Genomic DNA, 14,920 nt, shown 5'->3' with positions numbered 1-14,920 from the left:
TGAAGCAGCCATACATCGATTGGGGTGTTGGTTGGATGCTCCTCTTCCTCCAGTTCTTCCTCCATCATGTCATCTTCCTCCCGTAGGAAATCTTTGTAAGATCTCTTCTTCTCTCTCTGACTGCGACTTGCTCCATTGAGGCCCGCCTCTCCCTCCATCTTATAACACCTAGGGTAGAAAAACAACTATGCTGAGCTTAATACACACAAGCAAGGCAGGCATCTCCATCTACCATCATCATAACAGGTACATTCTCCTCCTACCTCGTCAAGGGAAACAAATGTCAGACTGTGCTTAATACTTGTCGCCGTCTTCATTCATTCGTCTGCAAAAACAGCAGGGTGCAAAACAGATCACTGTGACTGTTGTTCAACATGTCACTAAACAGCCTCGTCCAAAAATCCTGCAAGCGGTTTGGCGCATGATCATCTCACCTGAAACCGGTTAGCTTACCTGGTACTAAAGCAAAGGCGACTTTGTCTTGGCTGTATCTTCGAGTTGTATGAATTGTCTTTATGGCTGTTCTAATCACGATCAGATAACACGTTAAAGATTACAGATGACAACTGACAATCTCACTAGCTTCTACGCACACGGTCTGTCGCCATCTTTGACTGAGAGTTCAAAGTTGGCTGGAGACAAGTGCGGTGGGAACAGGGCAGGCGCATTACTTATCAGGCAATTCTCTGAACAACAACACGCGTTATTTCTGATATTTCCATTTCAAGGCGAGGAATCGAATAACGATAAGCGAAATACTCTAGATGCATCCATTTAGGCTTAAGGATTATGCAGGCTAGATGGTTTTATTATGTTGTCATGAAGCGTATTAATTATGTTGTATATTATGTTCTTCTTTTATGACTGAAATACGACCCCTTCTGGAATATCGAGCTCGTGTTGTGTGTCTTTGAAACGTTCGCTTGTTGAAGCCACTGTCTGTCTGTCTGTCTGTCTGTCTGTCTGTCTGCAGCTGGGAGAATCTCGTTTCGTCTGCCCCATAGGAATGCTGCTGGCAACAACGTGCTGTCTGTCACCAGTTCCGCTGAGTCATGGTTAGCGGTCGACTAACGGGTTTACTCCACTGCTCCTCCTCCTCCTGACACTGTGCCGAGTCATGGTAAGACATTCTTATCTTATTAATGTGTCCCCGCCCGCCCAGAAAAAAAAATCACGTCCAAGATCAGAATCACATCCAGACTCTTTTTTTATTGGACATAAATGATGCAATCTCACGCACCAGTTGCCTACATAGGCCTAGGTGTTGCAGGGTTGAACCCCCAAGTTCTCTCCAAAAATCCATGTACATTTCTCTACCAATAGTAGTAATAGCAGTCATTCTTTACCACTATTATTGGTTAAACAAAACTAAATAAACGAGCTATTTACACATACAGAGATACTAATTGTGAAGGGGATGGTGTGTGGGTGGTGGAGTGGTGTCAGTATTATGTGTAAGCAATTAGGTGTGTGGTTCAAAAACATCAATGTAATAAACAACAATATATGAGCAAAAATAGTTTCAATAGACAACGACAGAAAGGTGCAGTAGAACAATAATTATGTAGGCTGTAAGTTAGAGTACGTGAAACTAATATAGATTACATTGTCAGTCGTGCGTGTGCATGAGCGTGTGAGTATGCATGTGTGTGTGTGTGTGTGTGAGTGTGTGCATGTGTGTGTGTGTGTGTGTGTGTGTGTGTGTGTGTGTGTGTGTGTGTGTGTGAGAGTGTGCGAGAGTGTGCATGTGTGTGTGTGTGTGTGTGTGTGTGTGTGTGTGTGTGTGTGTGTGTGTGTGTGTGTGTGTGTGTGTGTGTGTGTGTGTGTGACAGGGAGCGAGTGGAAATGTTAACAATTAAACCAACATTCTGTTAATATTCTCTTTTTTCTCCATCTCTTCACCATTCCTACTTCTCTACACGGTTGCATTTGGAACTAGTTAAATTATATTCTCAATAAATGAGGTAGTTGCCTTCAAGTTCACATTATCTTATCTTAGATAGACATTGTACAGTAGACCTACTTCACCATGACGTAAGAGTCAAACAGCTGAGACATTTTGTTTGATCAGCAGAATAATGCAACAAAACTCCCAAACATGACGTTGATACGTTGAGTAACTTCTCAGAATGTATTTCCTAACCATTATTGGGGAGTTTACAGTGTTTCAAGAGTTGGTCAATTCAATGTTTTTTTTAAGTGCAGTTGAGTTTTGTTGATTTTTTTAACAGTTGAGTTTAGTTTTTTAACAGTGCATAAGTTAAATTAAGTGCATTTCATTTATTGTTGCCTCATGATTAGATTCGAGGAGATTCAACTTCATTGTCATTGCAGTACTGAGACAGCGAAATGTAGTTTGTCATCTAACCAGATTGCAAAAAGAGTGCAAATAAGTAGCATAGTGCAAATAGTAGCATAGTGCAAAAAACATGATAATGTAGATAGTGCCAATTAATTGACAATGCACAGTTCATAACTGATCTAATATCGGTTTTTTTTCTCTCTAGAAAGAACCATCTAGAATACATTACAAGTAGTGTTTCTTGCTTTAACTTTCTGTCATATGATGGTTAACAATTTGTCATATGATTGTTCTGTACTCGTGAGCCAGGATTTCAACACTCCTCTCTCCCTCCTCCCCCCTGACTTTCCAGACTGTCAAAGTTACACCGTCACGTTTAGCGCTGGTCTAGACTTGTACCTCCCCCCCGCTCTGTTTTTCTGCTGCTCTGTCAAGTTCAAAGTGAGCTATTGCTCGGTCATGTTTAGTGATAGCCCCTCCTCCATTTTCCCATTGCATTCCCAAAAGCACACGGTCATGTTTAGAGATAGTCCCTCCTCCATTTTCCCATTGCATTCCCAAAAGCACACGGTCATGTTTAGAGATAGTCCCTCCTCCCGCTACGTCCTCAAAGTCACACGGTCATGTTTAGACATAGTCCCTCCTCCATTTTCCCATTGCATTCCCAAAATCACACGGTCATGTTTAGAGATAGTCCCTCCCTCCCTCCTCCCGCTACGTCCTCAAAGTCACACGGTCATGTTTAGCTCTGGCTCCTCCTCCACCTCCTGTTGTCCCATCTGCCTGGATTGCATTCCCGTAGTTGCATTGTCATGGTACGTGCCAGTACCTCCCCCTCTGTGTCCCATGTTGTTCACTCAACTTGCCCTGTCACGGTTAGCTCTGCCCCCCCCCCCCCCTCAGTTTGTCCTCTGCTGCTCCAATCAGGGATGTTGACTCAGCCCTAAACCTTCCTGTTTCTGTCAGCTGACCATGTGAGAGGGAGGGAGTGAGGGAAGGAGGGAAGGAGGGGAGGATGATATAAAGAGGGAGAGAGCAGGGAGGAGAGAGACAGAGCGCACATTGTACACTCAGAGAGAGAGAAAAAAAAGAGAGGAGAGAGAACCGTTGTGGATAAAAGAAAGAACGAGGAGAGCACGAGGACTATCTTTTAACTGGTGAGTTACACTCAATTCAGAACCGGGGCTATAGTTTCATTTCATAATCAGATTCATACGTGTACTTTGCTGTAAAAGAGGACATTGAAGTTGCTGTTTCAGTCACAGGACTGGCATCAAGCAAAATCTGATCTAATGTGGTGAGATTTTACAAACTTGTTTTTTCAACACTGTATCATATTTATAAGGTTTTATTTGTTTCTACAGAAACATGGATACAGAGAAGAAGATGCAGACAGAAGCTGAGCAGATGAAAGACAGGTAAGAGTGTATGAACAGCCTCCAACCTCTTTTACATTCATTAAGAAGATAGTCAACAAGCACAGCAACTGTACATGTAGGACTTTCGCTAAATTAACTGATTTGTTTCATGGAGTATTGATGGAGAAATTAATGTGTTGTATTGCATTGTGTTGTATGGATGTATTGTATGGTCCTCTGTGGCTCAGTTTGTAGAGCATGGCTCTAACAAATCAAAATCATGTCACTTATATCGCATACGGTCATCATTTACTGATCTTGCTCCACGCTCAACAACAGCGGTCAGCAAACAGTTCAATAATAAGTCATAAAAAGTGAGTCATAAAAACAGTGACAATAAAATGACAACGCTTAGGTTGTGGGTTCGATTCCCGCTGGGACCATATATACTGAAAAACGTATGCACTCACTGCAGTATAAGTCACTTTGGACAAAAGTGTCAGCTAAATGGTATATATTAAGCGTCAGCTAAATGGAATATATTATTATTATATTATATATTATATAAAAATATGTGTCTGCACTTGGTCCTGTTCATGTGCAGTGGCATATCAGGTGAAGAGGTACAGTACTGGATGTCACCTACCCTACGTCCTATATGGAAGTGCTCATTCCTGCTCCCCATACACCCCCCCCCCCCCTTATTTCTCTCTGTCAATCATTCAGTGCAGAAGATATGTATGTACTGGGGCATAATGTACAGCGTTCACAACGTACTGTATTGTACCACAGTTAAAGATGACCATGCAAGGTAATACAGTGATGCTGCATGCACATTGCATGTTGAATACATGCAGGAGTTCTTATGATGACCTTTGACCTCTCTCCCACAGCGACCTGTCAGAGCAAATCAAAGCAGTGACAAAGGACAGCCACGTCAGAGCGGAGAACACAGAACTGATGCTGAGCTACCAGAGGGGACAAGTCAGCCTGTCACAGTATAAGGTAATCAATCAATCCATTATGTATAGTCAATAAAGAATTCCGATACATCATTTCAGATGCATGATAGCTGTTTTTGGGCATGTAGGAACATCTAGTAAGTCTCTGAGCTGGAGTAAATCATATAATTCATGACTTTCTAACACTGCATTGCGTTGTCTGGTACTTGTACATATTGTGCAATGACAGTAAAATGTAATCTAATCTAATCTAATCTTTCCTGTTTGAACACCACAAGTTTCGTGATCACTGTTAAGCGGTGCTATGAACTGCTTGGGTTTTGTTCTTTGTCGTTTATTTGTCTGAAACTTTGAAACAAACCCTCCTCCCTTTTCCTTCCTTTCCCCCAGGCTCTCCTGTGTTCCCTGTATGAGGTCTATCAAGCCTTAGAGGAAGAGCTGGACAGGAACTCAGACCACCCGAGTGTCGCGCCTATTTATTTCCCCGCGGAGCTGGCCCGCCTGGAGTCTGTAGAGAGGGACCTAGAACACTTCTATGGACATGACTGGAAAGAGAAGATCATTGTTCCAGCTGCCACCAAAAGATATGCTCATAGACTCAGACAGGTATGGAACTATACTTCATTGACTTAAACAGCCAATGAGAAAGGTTTACTGCAATGTTTATTACTGTACATTTATTTTATTTTTTTTACAAATCTTTTTATTGCAAACAACAGTCTATTACCGTACATTTATGATGCTTTATTAGGAATGGTTAAATACCTTCTCTCTCTCTCTGTCTCTCTCTCTCTGTCTCTCTCTCTCTCTCTCTCTCTCTCTCTCTCTGTGTCTCTCTCTCTCTCTCTCTCTCACACACAGATTGGCAGAGACCACCCTGAGTACCTGGTTGCCCACGCCTACACCCGTTACCTAGGAGACCTGTCCGGAGGTACGGTCCTGGGCCGTATTACCCAGAAGTCTCTGGGGCTGAAGAGCGGCGAGGGGCTGTCGTTCTTCTCCTTCCCCGGAGTGACCAGCCCCAACCTCTTCAAGCGGCTGTACAGGAGCAGGATGAACAGCATAGAGCTGACGGAGGAGGAGAGGAAGGGCGTGCTGGAGGAGGCTGTCCAAGCCTTCGAGTGTAACATCCAGGTAAGGAGGGATGGAGAATGAGAGAGATGGGATGATGGCGTGTCATGAAAGTGGAGGTTTAATTGTCTAAACTACAGGCACAAGATGCTGATTTTCAATTAAATATAAATATGAGAGAAAAGCAATAGGGTTCTAAATGACGTTGAGACTTGTCTGATCAGAACATATCATAAATAGACTTTATTTATCTAGAATATGTTGTGGGAATATCTTTTACTCTAATACCTTCAAATAATAATACTATAATGAAAATACAACAATACAGTACAAAAATAAACAGTAATAAAAGGCAATGAGTAGTATAGAAAATAAGAGGATGTTCTTGTTCTGTGACGCAGGTGTTTGAAGATCTGCAGAAGATGCTGAGTGTGACTGAGAGGGAGAGTGATCTGCAGAGACACACGACACAGTCACGCATGCACAAATGCACTCGACTGGCTAATGGTAAGAGGCACACACACACACACACACACACACACACACACTCACACACACATAAACACACACACACTGGAAATATATACTTTATTTGATACATGAAATGAAAATAATAATTTCTCTTTCTTTTTCCCAGGAGAACAAATGATGGCCAAGTCCCTCCACATCCCACACAGCTGGATCAACACGTCGCCGCTGTTCAGAATGGTCCTAGGTATCTGCGTAGCCTTGGCGACCGTTGGAATGGGAATCTATTCGTTTTAAAGGATCACACAAGTATTGATTTTATGTGAAGTCATATCCGTCCATAACACCATTTTAATCCCTAAAAATGTGATGATTTTATTTTTTATTTTTATACAAGGCCTTTCCACGGCAGCCATCTTTTCCTGTCACTAATACTAATGAAAAAGAACCCCTGTGTAAAAAAAACGAAATACTGTATATGCAACTTGATGATATCAATGATATTGATTCTTCCTGTAATGTCAACCAAGCACTATGTTGTATGTAGCCACCTAAGCAATGCGATAGGATGCATACGATAGATATTCATGTGGCAGTGACTTTGACTCAATGTTAAGATTAAGATGAAGAGATTCAACTTTATTGTCATTGAACAGAACACAAGTACTTAGACAACGAAATAGTTTGTGCACAAATTTCCCCTCAGGGAGAGCAGAGCTCTGGGCTCTGGGCACAGGGTCAGCCATCTTCGGTGCCCCTGGAGCAGTTAGGGGTTAAGTGCCTTGCTTAAGAGCACAACGGCAGTGGTAGGCACCTTAGATATGATGCCAGCAACCCTCACTGTGAAATGAGAGTGGTTACCACTGTAATATGTTTAGCCATTGACAGTATTTGTATGTATGGCCAGTAATACTGGATGTGTTGGTATACAATATATGTATATAATGTAAATACTGTATATATATTTTTAAATAAAATAACTACTTTCTTTGACATACCTTCTGCACTAATATTGTTTTGCTATTCTAGGTCATCTTTGTTAATATGAGTTGATCACCTCAGAAATATGGCATATGATAGTTTAGTCTGGAGCCTCCCGCTTTTATTTTGATTTCAGGTCATTGCTTTATTATTTAAACCTTTTTTGACAGGTTATGTATAACCTAATATTGACAGGTTATGTATAACCTGAGCAAATTAAAAAAAGACAGAGTACACTGTACACTAGAATTGAAACATTCCACTTCCTATCTACTCATTTATTCCAAATGAATATAAACATTTGCTACAGAACCAATCAACATCTTCCATAGATAATCTCAAATGGATAATGCAAATGATCTGATCAAAGGTGTGAATATGGAATAAGCCTTCATTATATTAAAGATAGATAAGAACTATATTCGGTTTTCTCTCTTCAACCCAGCGTGACATGTCTATGACAATTATAGATTCTGAGTTAGGGGAGGATGGAGAACAGTCTACACGTTTTTTAATTTATTATTATCTCTAATCCCAAAGATCACAATGTCGGCGACGCGAATCCCAAAGAAGATTTGGGTAGGCTGAGCCCCCTAGCGGCGACATTGGTGCATAATGTTGTCAGGCGTAAAACCCTTATGTTCTCTCTCTAGCCTTTCCTCAATTATTAGGAACACGGCTCCTCGCGTCCTCTCCTCCGCCCTCCACTCGTGTCATACTGAAAAACACATTGTAGGAGAAGATAGAGGTTTTCCCTCCTATACAGGGACGGATTTAGGATCGTAGGAGATCCGGGGCTTAGCCCAGAGGGAGAATATAATGTGCGCGCGGAGCGCGCCGGAAAATTTTGCCTTCAACCTTCAACTTACCACCACCTTAAAGCGGACAAAAGGCACTGGAGAACACATATACATTCACACCCTTTAATGAAGCAAACTAATTGTGGTGGTTCTGGGCACAGAGGGAGGTCAGCACACGTAGCTCCCCCTGCCAGTCACCATCATTTATATTTGTATAGAATTACATAATTGATGGGCTGAGGCTAGTTATGTTACAGTATGTATATCAGGGCAGACTCTGTGCTCACCACTTATATTGTATTTAGAGTCTTGTCCTGTGTTATATGACGATATATTACATGTATTGTTGGCCTGTGTATAGTACTGTGAAATCAAATCCCCCCTGGGACATTAAACAAACTTAGTTAGTTAGCGTTACATCTTAGGATAGATTTGAGTCATGTTCTGTATACATACATACTACCATAAGGGCATACTTAATGTGGTTACTCCATGTTTACTAGCTGTAACACTAACGTTACATCATTCTTTTTCACTTGTTACTCAGTCAACCAGAGTGCAGATATCAAAGACTATCAGCCTGTTATTCACTTTATTTGTATAAAGTGAATAACCACTTCATTCCATCTGTTTTTCAAATAAAGTCCATTCCATTCCATTCCATTCCATTCCATAAGTATTATCCTTTGTTTGATTTCTTACCATGTACCGTAACAGTACCTTGCTATGTTTCATTTTCATTATAACATAACGTTATGTTATGATAGCCAGCTAGCATTAGCAAACCGGAAAAGTAGTGTCAGTGAGTCAGTCACCTTTCTAATAAGATTCACAAACCTGAAACATCATCTATGTCATCACTGCTGGTGATGTCATTGTTGTCAGCTGCTGATACGGCTGCTGCAACAGTTCTTGGCGCTTGTTTTGTTGAAAACAACTTTCGGATATCCATCCTTACACTTTTGCAAGTCAGGCACTGATTGAGATCACTTCTTCTTCAGGGCAGGGTAGGCTACGCAGTATGCAGGCTAATGTCGCGCAGCTGCTGCCTCTCTGTTGGACTCCGGTACTGCACGTTACTCACGAGAGTTTTTATTTTATTTTATTTTATTATTTTTTTAAGTAAAACATTCGGGGCTTTTCAGAAAACATCCGGGGCTTGAGCCCCAGTAGCCACCCCCTAGCGCCGCCCCTGCTCCTATATATTCTCGTTTTGAGGACGACTTGAGTGGTGGATGGAGGAGAGGACGCGATGAGTCGTTGATGGCCTTCCATACGAAAATGGCCTGACTGAGCCGTGCATCATGTAACAATGAGTGTGTCACAGTGCAACAGCATTCAAGCATTCTAGATCGAAAACTTTTACATCACTCACAATTTATTTGACACCGCAGTATCTACATATCGTCTAAAGCTCTTATAATAGCACTTTCTTTTAAGTAGCTAATTATTACAATTTAAAGTTAACATTTATTATTCTCTGTCAGGTATGTATATTCTCACATGACTAACTAGCTGACTTTTGCTTATTTCTGTGTAAAAGTATTTGTTATTATTGAGTTAAATTATTGTTATTCTCTAGGACTGCAATGGATGGAGCTCTGCCCAATACAGCTTTATCCTCGGTGGACCTCAGGTGGACCTCGGGACCATGTTCGCAAGGACAAACAGACTGAAGCTCAGCTTCTACCCCAGGGCCATTCAGGCCCTGAACACAGCAAAGACCTAGGTTCTAGGCCCTGGACAATCTAGACAATTTGATGGCAGCTACTAGAATAGATTGAAATCAAGTGCAATACTGAAACACAACTGTGAACATTTCAAACCTGCAAACTGCGACACTTTAAATGAATGTGCAATAACAACACTATGTGCAATATGACAACCCTCGGGTACATAAGGTTCAGAGATAGGAAATGTTAGAATAGGTATAGCATAGCATAGATGCATAGCATTTATTTATGTAAACCAGCTCTTTTCCCTTCTTGTTTTTAGTTTTTTTTTTCCTAGCACCAGGGGAGCCCCCCCTCCCAAATTTCGTTGTTTGGTACCTGTACTATATCAATGACAATAAAGACCATTCATTCATTCATTCATTCATTCATTCATTCATTCATATGGCACAGTTTCTGGCTGAGGTAAGTTTGTTTTGTTGAATCATTCAATGAAACATATTTTTTTGCCAATATCAACAATATGTACTGTTTTAGGCACTAATGGAGAACTCTATATTGCAGAAAAAGCTCATGAGATACTTCCTTCTCATGAAGGACCAGGGGAAAGTCCCGTCCCACATCACCCTGGACCACATGAAGGACTGGCTGATGGCTGGGAGGGTCTTCCTGGAAGAGTAAGTTAAGCTTTGGTGGAAATAGATACTTGTCAACAGCTTGCTAAACTGTAGCCTATTATATAGTACAATTCACTCTAAAAGTGAGAAAATTAGACGTGTTCAGTTAATCATATGATGCATATGGTGATTCATAGATGGAAAGATAGAGAGAGAGAGAGAGAGAGAGAGAGAGAGAGAGAGAGAGAGAGGGAGAGGGAGAGGGAGAGGGAGAGGGAGAGAGAGAGACACACATAGAGAGAAAGGCAGACAGAGAGAGAGAGAGGGGGGGGGGGAGAGAGACATAGAGGGAGAGAGAGACACATAGAGAGAAAGACAGACAGAGAGAGAGAGAGAGGGGGGGAGAGAGAGACAGAGAGAGAGAGAGAGACAGAGAGACAGAGAGAAGACAAACATGTCCACTGAACTGAAAGGTGGCTGAATAAACATCATTCTTCATCCGTAAGGGAGAGAGAGAGAGAGAGAGAGAAATCTGACATATTTATGTTTTCATAGGTGTCACGACTTCCCTCTGAAAGCAGAGTTAGGGGAGCTCTATGTAGCTGAAGTGGTAAGGACTATAGCATAGTAGGCCTACATACATATCCACAGAAAATCACAGAGATGCTAATGACTTTAATGTTGTAGGTAGCTAGGGTAAGCAATAACATTTAGCATGTCTGTCAGCTTCAATAAACAATGGACCAGTCAGTGCCTCTCTATCTCTATGTAACAATGCAGATGTTGAAGCTAACATAATGCTGTTTTACAGGCCTGGAATGGACAGAGGCTCCTCTGTCTGGAGAAGATGGAGAAGGAGCTCCTCAGAGAGCAGCACCTCTCAATGCGGTTCTGCAGAACAGTATGTATGGGGCTAGCACCACATCCTGTTGTCTGCTCCAGGAACACCAGAGGAACCTTGGTTGAGTTAACTCTCTCTCTCCCTCTCTCTTCTCTCTCTCTCTCTTTCTCTCTCTCTCTCTCTCTCTCCCTCTCTCTCTCTCTCTCTCTCTCTCTTTCTCTCTCTCTCCCTCTCTCTCTCTCTCTCTTTCTCTCTCCCTCTCTCTCTCTCTCTCTCTATTTCTCTCTCTCTCTCCCTCTCTCTCTCCCGCTCTCCCTCTATCTCTCTTTCTCTCTCTCTCTCTCTCTCTCTCTCTCTCTCTCTCTCTCTCTCTCTCTCTCTCTCTCTCTCTCTCTCTCTCTCCCTCTCTCTCAATTTTCAATTTCAATTTCAAAGGGCTTTATTGGCATGGGAAACATACATTTACATTGCCAAAGCATGTGAAGTGTGAAGATAAAAAACAAAAAGAATGTAATGTACATACTAGAATAAATAATTAGATTACATACTAGATTACAAATAAATAGATTACAAATAGATTACATACTAGAATAAATAAATGAAATAAAACTTATTTCAATTCTTATGGTGGTTTTAGCCCATTTGATTGCCTTTTTCTATCACAGCAGCTAACAAATCTTGCTGCTGTGTTTGCACATTGCTGTACCTCACCCAGCAGATATGGTAGCCTTTCGACATTGGTCAAGTCCTCAAAGTCTCCCTGGATGTTGGTGATCAGTGGGAAGTATGTGTCCCTGATGTCCTTGTACAGCTGGCAGGTAGTTAAGAAGTGCAGCTCTGTTTCCACCTGGTTTTGTGTGCAGTGGGTGCACAGTCTGTCTGGTCTGGGGAGCCAGGTCTGCCTGTGGCGGCCTTTCTCGATGGCCAGGTTGTGTTCACTGAGTCTGTACATAGTCAAAGATTTCCTTAGCTTTGTGTCTGTCACAGTACTCAGGTATTCTGCCACTGTGTATTTTCTGTTTAGGGCCAAATAGCATTCCAATTTGCTCTGGCTTTTGGTTGATTCTTGCCAATGTGTCAGGTAGTTTTCTTTTTGTTTTCTTATAATTTGGTTTAGTCTAATAGGTGGCTCTGCTTGTGACTGTGAGAGTCCCAGAACTAGCTGGCTGAGGGGGCATCTCCCTAGAGTCTCTCTGTGGGTAAGGGCTTTGTTGTGGAGTGTGTCAGGGTGACTTTCTTTTAGGTGGTTGTAAAATTTAAACGCTCTCTTTTGAATTTGTATAATTAGTGGGTATCGTCCTAATTCTGCTCTGCATGCGTTATTTGGTGTTTTGCGTTGGATACGAAGAATGGATTTGCAAAACTCTGCATGCAGAGTCTCAATTTGGTGTTTGTCCCATTTTGCAAAATCTTGGTTGGCAGGTGGACCCCAGACCTCGCAACCATAGAGGGAAATGGGTTCTATAACGGAGTCCAATAATTTGAGCCAGATTTGAATAGAGATGTCTAACTTGATGTTCCTTTTGATGGCGTAAAAAGCCCTCCTTGCCTTATCTCTCAGGTCGTTCACAGCTTTGTTGAAGCTACCTGTGGTGCTGATGTTTAGGCCGAGGTAGGTATAATTCTTTGTATGTTCTAGGGCAATTGTATCTAGGAAGAATTTGAATTTGTGGTGCTGGAGGCTGGATCTTTTTTGGAAAATCATAATTTTCGTCTTAGTGAGATTCACTGTCAAGGCCCAGGTCTGGGAGAATTGGTATAGAAGGTCGAGGTGCTGTTGTAGCCCTTCTTTGGTTGGGGACAGCAGCACCAGGTCATCAGCAAACAGTAGACATTTGACTTCTGTGTCTACTAGGGGGATGCCAGGTGCTGCAGACTGCTCTAATGTTTTTGCCAAACTGTTGATATAGATGTTGAAGAGGGTTGGACTCAAGCTGCATCCCTGTCTAACCCCCCGGCTTTGGGAAAATAAGTCTGTGTGGTTTTTGCCAATCTTAACAGCACACTTGTTGTTAGTGTACATTGACTTTATGATGTCGTAGGTTTTCCTCCAACACCATTTTCCAACAGTGTGAATAGCAGACCTTTGTGCCAAATTGAATCAAAGGCTTTTTTGAAATCTACGAAGCAGGCGAATAGTTTGCTTTTGTTTTTGTTTATTTGGTTGTCAATTAGGGTGCTGAGGGTGAATATATGGTCTGTTGTACGATACTTTGGTAAAAAAACAATTTGGGATTTGCTTAGGACATTGTTTACAGTGAGGTAATGTAGGAGTCTGTTGTTGATGATCATACAGAGGATTTTCCCACGGTTGCTGTTGACACAGATCCCATGGTAGTTATTTGGATCAGATTTATCTCCACTTTTGTGGAGCGGCGTTATCAATCCTTGGTTCCAAATATTGGGGAAGATCCCAGAGCTAAGGACAATGTTGAAGAGTTTTAATATAGCCAATTGGAATTTGACGTCTGTGAATTTTAGCATTTCATTTAGGATGCCATCGACACCACAGGCCTTCTTAGTTTCGAGTGAATTTATTTTGTCCTGTACTTCCTTTAGTGTAATTGGAGAGTCTAGCGGGTTCTGGTAGTCTTTTATGGCTGACTATAAACTTTGTAGTTTATCTTGTATGTGTATTTGCTGTTTATTTTTCTCTATTGGACCAAAGAGATTGGAGAAGTGATTTACCCATATATCTCAATTTTGGATGGGTAGATCCTCATGTTTTTGTTTATTTAGAGTGTTCCATTTTTCCCAGAATTTGTTTGTTTTTATGGATTCCTCTATAGAGTGTAGCTGGTTTCTAACATGATGGTCCCTTTTTTTCTTTAATGTATTTTTATACAGTTTTAATGTTTCACCATAGTGGTTGTCTGGGTCTCTATGTTTCTGGTTTGATAGGTTCATTAGTTCCTTTCTGAGGTTTTGACACTCGTTGTCGAACCATTTGTCATTGTTGTTATTTCTGGGGGGTTTTCTATTTGAGGCCTTTAGGTCAGATAAGGAGGCTGAAAGGTCAAATATATTATTAAGGTTTTCTACTGCCTTGTTTACACCTTCACTGTTGTATTGAAAGGTTTTTTTCAGGAACTGGTCTAATAGTGATTGAACTTGTTGTTGTCTAATAGCGTTTTGATATGTTTCAACACTACCTTCCTTCCATTTGTAGTATTTTTTAATAGTGTGTAGTTTGGTAGGTTTTACTACTTCATGATTGGGTGTTGAACTGTTCAGGTAGACTGTGGTTTTGCTGTGGTCTGACAGGGGTGTTAATGGGCTGATTGTGAACGCTCTGAGAGACACCAGGCTAAGGTCAGTGATGAAGTAATCTACTGTACTGTTACCCAGAGATGAGCTGTAGGTGTACCTACCATAGGAGTCTCCTCGAAGCCTACCGTTGAATATGTACAGTCCCAGTAAACGACAGAGCTGTAGGAGTTGTGACCCATGTTTGTTTGTTGCCTTGTCGTAGCTGTGTCTCGGGGGGCATATTGGGGAGGGGATGTTACCACCTCCTGGTAGGTGTTTGTCACCCTGTGTGCTGAGAGTGTCAGGTTCTCGTCCTGTCCTGGCGTTGAGGTCTCCACAGACTACAATGTGACCACATGACTGGAAATTGTTAATTTCCTCCTCTAGGATGGAGAACATGTCATCTTTAAAATATGGGGATTCAATTGGGGGGATGTATGTAGCACACAGGAGGATATTTTTCTCGGTTGAGGTAAGTTCCTTATTTATTTCTAGCCATATGTAGAAAGCTACTGTTTTGATTGGCGTGATGGAGTGAGAGAGTTCTAATTTGTGCCATATTAGGATACCTCCCGAGTCTCGTCCCTGTCTGATCCCA

At 41.7% G+C, this 14,920-nt stretch overlaps 2 protein-coding genes across 3 annotated transcripts in view; one reads left to right on the top strand and one right to left on the bottom strand.

Annotated features, from left to right (window-relative positions):
• Positions 1–691, bottom strand: part of hmgxb4b (HMG box domain containing 4b) — a 4,185-nt gene extending 3,494 nt beyond the window's left edge. The window contains exons 1-3 of one of the 2 annotated variants that reach the window (XM_080524964.1): positions 454–691; positions 264–325; positions 15–168 (exon numbers count right to left, since the gene is read on the bottom strand). In XM_080524964.1, coding sequence (XP_080381090.1) covers positions 15–158 — 144 coding nt within the window. In that variant the 5' untranslated portion in view covers positions 159–168; positions 264–325; positions 454–691. The remainder of the gene's footprint in view (positions 1–14; positions 169–263; positions 326–453) is intronic. The other variant, XM_080524963.1, reaches the window with a different exon arrangement.
• Positions 692–3,349: 2,658 nt separating this feature from the next.
• Positions 3,350–7,148, top strand: LOC308149665 (heme oxygenase-like). The gene is made up of 7 exons (XM_080522556.1): positions 3,350–3,459; positions 3,667–3,720; positions 4,554–4,665; positions 5,013–5,228; positions 5,484–5,756; positions 6,095–6,200; positions 6,331–7,148. The coding sequence occupies exons 2-7, from the start codon at positions 3,671–3,673 to the stop codon at positions 6,456–6,458; spliced, it is 885 nt and encodes a 294-aa protein (XP_080378682.1). The 5' UTR covers positions 3,350–3,459; positions 3,667–3,670; the 3' UTR covers positions 6,459–7,148.
• The last annotated feature ends 7,772 nt before the right edge of the window (positions 7,149–14,920 follow it).

Source organism: Nansenia antarctica (assembly GCF_963989245.1).
Source record: "Nansenia antarctica genome assembly, chromosome: 2".
Taxonomy (NCBI): Eukaryota; Metazoa; Chordata; class Actinopteri; order Argentiniformes; family Microstomatidae; genus Nansenia; species Nansenia antarctica.
This window is presented reverse-complemented; position numbering and strand designations above follow the sequence as displayed.